Here is a 2,307-nt window from a genome sequence, read left to right as displayed (position 1 = left end):
CAAAAACGGGCCGGAAAACATGAAATTTTGGCATAATCTTGAACCTAAGTGTTTGATATTCAAATTTCGCTTTCTGGGTCAAAACTACTCGAATTTTCTCCGTAACGTTGTTACGACTGAATCGACTATTCAATTCTCTATCCAACGATGCCAAAACGAATTCTGTAGCTCGAATGGTTTTAAGAAAACATGCATTTTTGCAGGTCGAAAGTGAAAATTTCCATCTACAGAAAAAGTGCGAGTCGAAAGAAGGCCCAAAAGTTCAACTTTCCATTGCGCAGACTGTTTAAAACCAATCGATTTCTCCACCACCGACGGAAAAGAAAAAAGGCCAGATATTAAAGTCAATAATAATATTTTAGAAAAATTTTACTTGATAATAAACAAATCGAGTTTTTTTGCGCAAAAGTGTAGAACTTAAAGTTTCTGTCTACTGTACTACAAAACTCCACTTCACCTCTCTTGAACAGTGAAACCTGGTCAGACTCTCCCATCAACGAGGCAAACGAAACCTCAAAATCCATCTAGTGAAACTGAAAAACTCACTCTAAGAGTCGCGTGATTCTCACTCACTCCTGCCAAAAGAGCATTGGAAGAAGCCTTCACAACGGCAAACTCCACACTCATTTTAACCGATCGTTTAGCACAATTGTATGGAAAAGAGGTAAAAACGACCGCAAACCTGAGGGGTGAATGGAAGCAGTTGTTTTGAAATTCCCCCGGTATCTGGGGTGGTTCCATCAAGATAACGGATGGTATGCGGCGGCACGCGACCAAAGGCAGGTCAGTCCCATCCCTTCCTCATGGGCCTCTTTTATTTCCGCATGGGTCATCGTTCGATCTAGTGCTCGGTGTATTTTTTGCCGTTCGGCACGTGCGATTGAGTGCGTGGATGCGAGTGCCATGGACATAATGAAGCCATTCTACCACTCAGACGCGCATCTGAGCCTCAATCACCACCACAAAGACTTCTGCTATCAGCATGACGGTTACAACAGATCGGCCAGCATGCAGACCGGATTTATCCGCGTCGAAGACGCAATGATGAATTTGGCCCCGGAAATTCCTCGGCGCACCCCCGATTTCTACGACAGCAACACTTACGACTCCTTCCTTTCAACTTCCTCTTTGGTGTCGGACTACGGTATGTGCAGGAAAGCGCCTCTGAACCCCAGCTGGAGTAGGATGTTTTGCAGGGAATTTCAATTTTTTCACCTTGAAAAGGACCAGCTCCACACTGGAGGAGGAGGAGGAGGAGGAGCAGCCAAGAGACACTGGGCAGAAGAAGGGCAAAAAACGGAAACGGAGCGTGCGAGCTGAGCAGCGGGTGTCCCCAACTGTAATGAAGAAGAGACGGCTGGCGGCCAATGCGCGTGAAAGACGCCGGATGAACGGGTAAGTTTACACTGAAAATGTATCAGAAAAAGTGTCATTAGTTGGTGATATCCAGCCTGAATGAAGCCTTCGACCGGCTGCGCCAAGTGATCCCAAATCTGGACGCTGAGAAGCAACTGAGCAAGTTTGAGACGCTCCAAATGGCCCAGTCATACATCGCCGCTTTGAAGGACCTTCTGAACCTCAACCGGTAAACCTCTACAAGTGAGTGAAATGCTGAACAATGTTTCTAGTCGCACATCCAAATACAAAGGACTACTCGAGTCAGTCCCCACTGAAGGTGGGGAATCAAGTGAGTAATCAGGAAAAATTGTAAATATATTTATTTAATTTGAGGCCTTTTGTAAATAAACTCGCGACCTTTCCAACTCAATTATTTGCGATGCAACGTTGAAGTTGCAAGTTGTTATTATATTCTTCGGAAAAAACCCCACATGGTACGACGGGCAAATTGAACGATTCACACCTGTGAACGATGGGAAATGATTAGAGATGCCGTTAAATACTAATGAAATGATTGCCGATAGCCAACCGAATGCGACTGGCAGTCACTGCAGCAAAAATCGAAAAATCAACGGCTCTGGGGGGGTTGATTTCGCCACAGTTTCGTCTGACGGGGGGAAAGAGAGCTTGCTTGCAAGGGTTGGGGAAAACGGAAACAGCCGGAACCGGCGGTCAACGGACGGACGCCTGCCACGACAGATGCGGCAATTAGGTGCGAGATGAAGACGACGATTAGATTTCGTATCGAGATACCCAACTATTTGAATATGGATGTGTTGTTTAAGGTAGGAAGTGTTCGTTAGGGTCAGTGACGAGGAACGAGTCGTAATCAGCTAGTTTTGTTACCTTTTAAACCCGAAAACCACCTTGTCATTCACATTTGTACAACCGCACATGTTTCAACTCGTT

General features: G+C 45.6%; 1 protein-coding gene across 1 annotated transcript; it reads left to right on the top strand.

Annotated features, from left to right (window-relative positions):
- Window positions 1-836: 836 nt before the first annotated feature.
- On the top strand, window positions 837-1,720 carry LOC109538826 (basic helix-loop-helix transcription factor amos-like). Its single transcript, XM_019906217.2, has 3 exons — window positions 837-1,144; window positions 1,197-1,395; window positions 1,451-1,720. Exons 1-3 carry the CDS (start codon window positions 904-906, stop codon window positions 1,587-1,589), a joined length of 579 nt encoding a protein of 192 aa, XP_019761776.1. The 5' UTR covers window positions 837-903; the 3' UTR covers window positions 1,590-1,720.
- Window positions 1,721-2,307: the final 587 nt, after the last annotated feature.

Source organism: Dendroctonus ponderosae, unplaced genomic scaffold (genome assembly GCF_020466585.1).
Source record: "Dendroctonus ponderosae isolate FM_Combo_2020 unplaced genomic scaffold, Dpon_F_20191213v2 Dpon_F_20191213_9, whole genome shotgun sequence".
Lineage (NCBI taxonomy): Eukaryota > Metazoa > Arthropoda > Insecta > Coleoptera > Curculionidae > Dendroctonus > Dendroctonus ponderosae.
The sequence above is the reverse complement of the archived record's forward strand: the minus strand, read 5'-3'. Positions and strand labels throughout refer to the sequence as shown.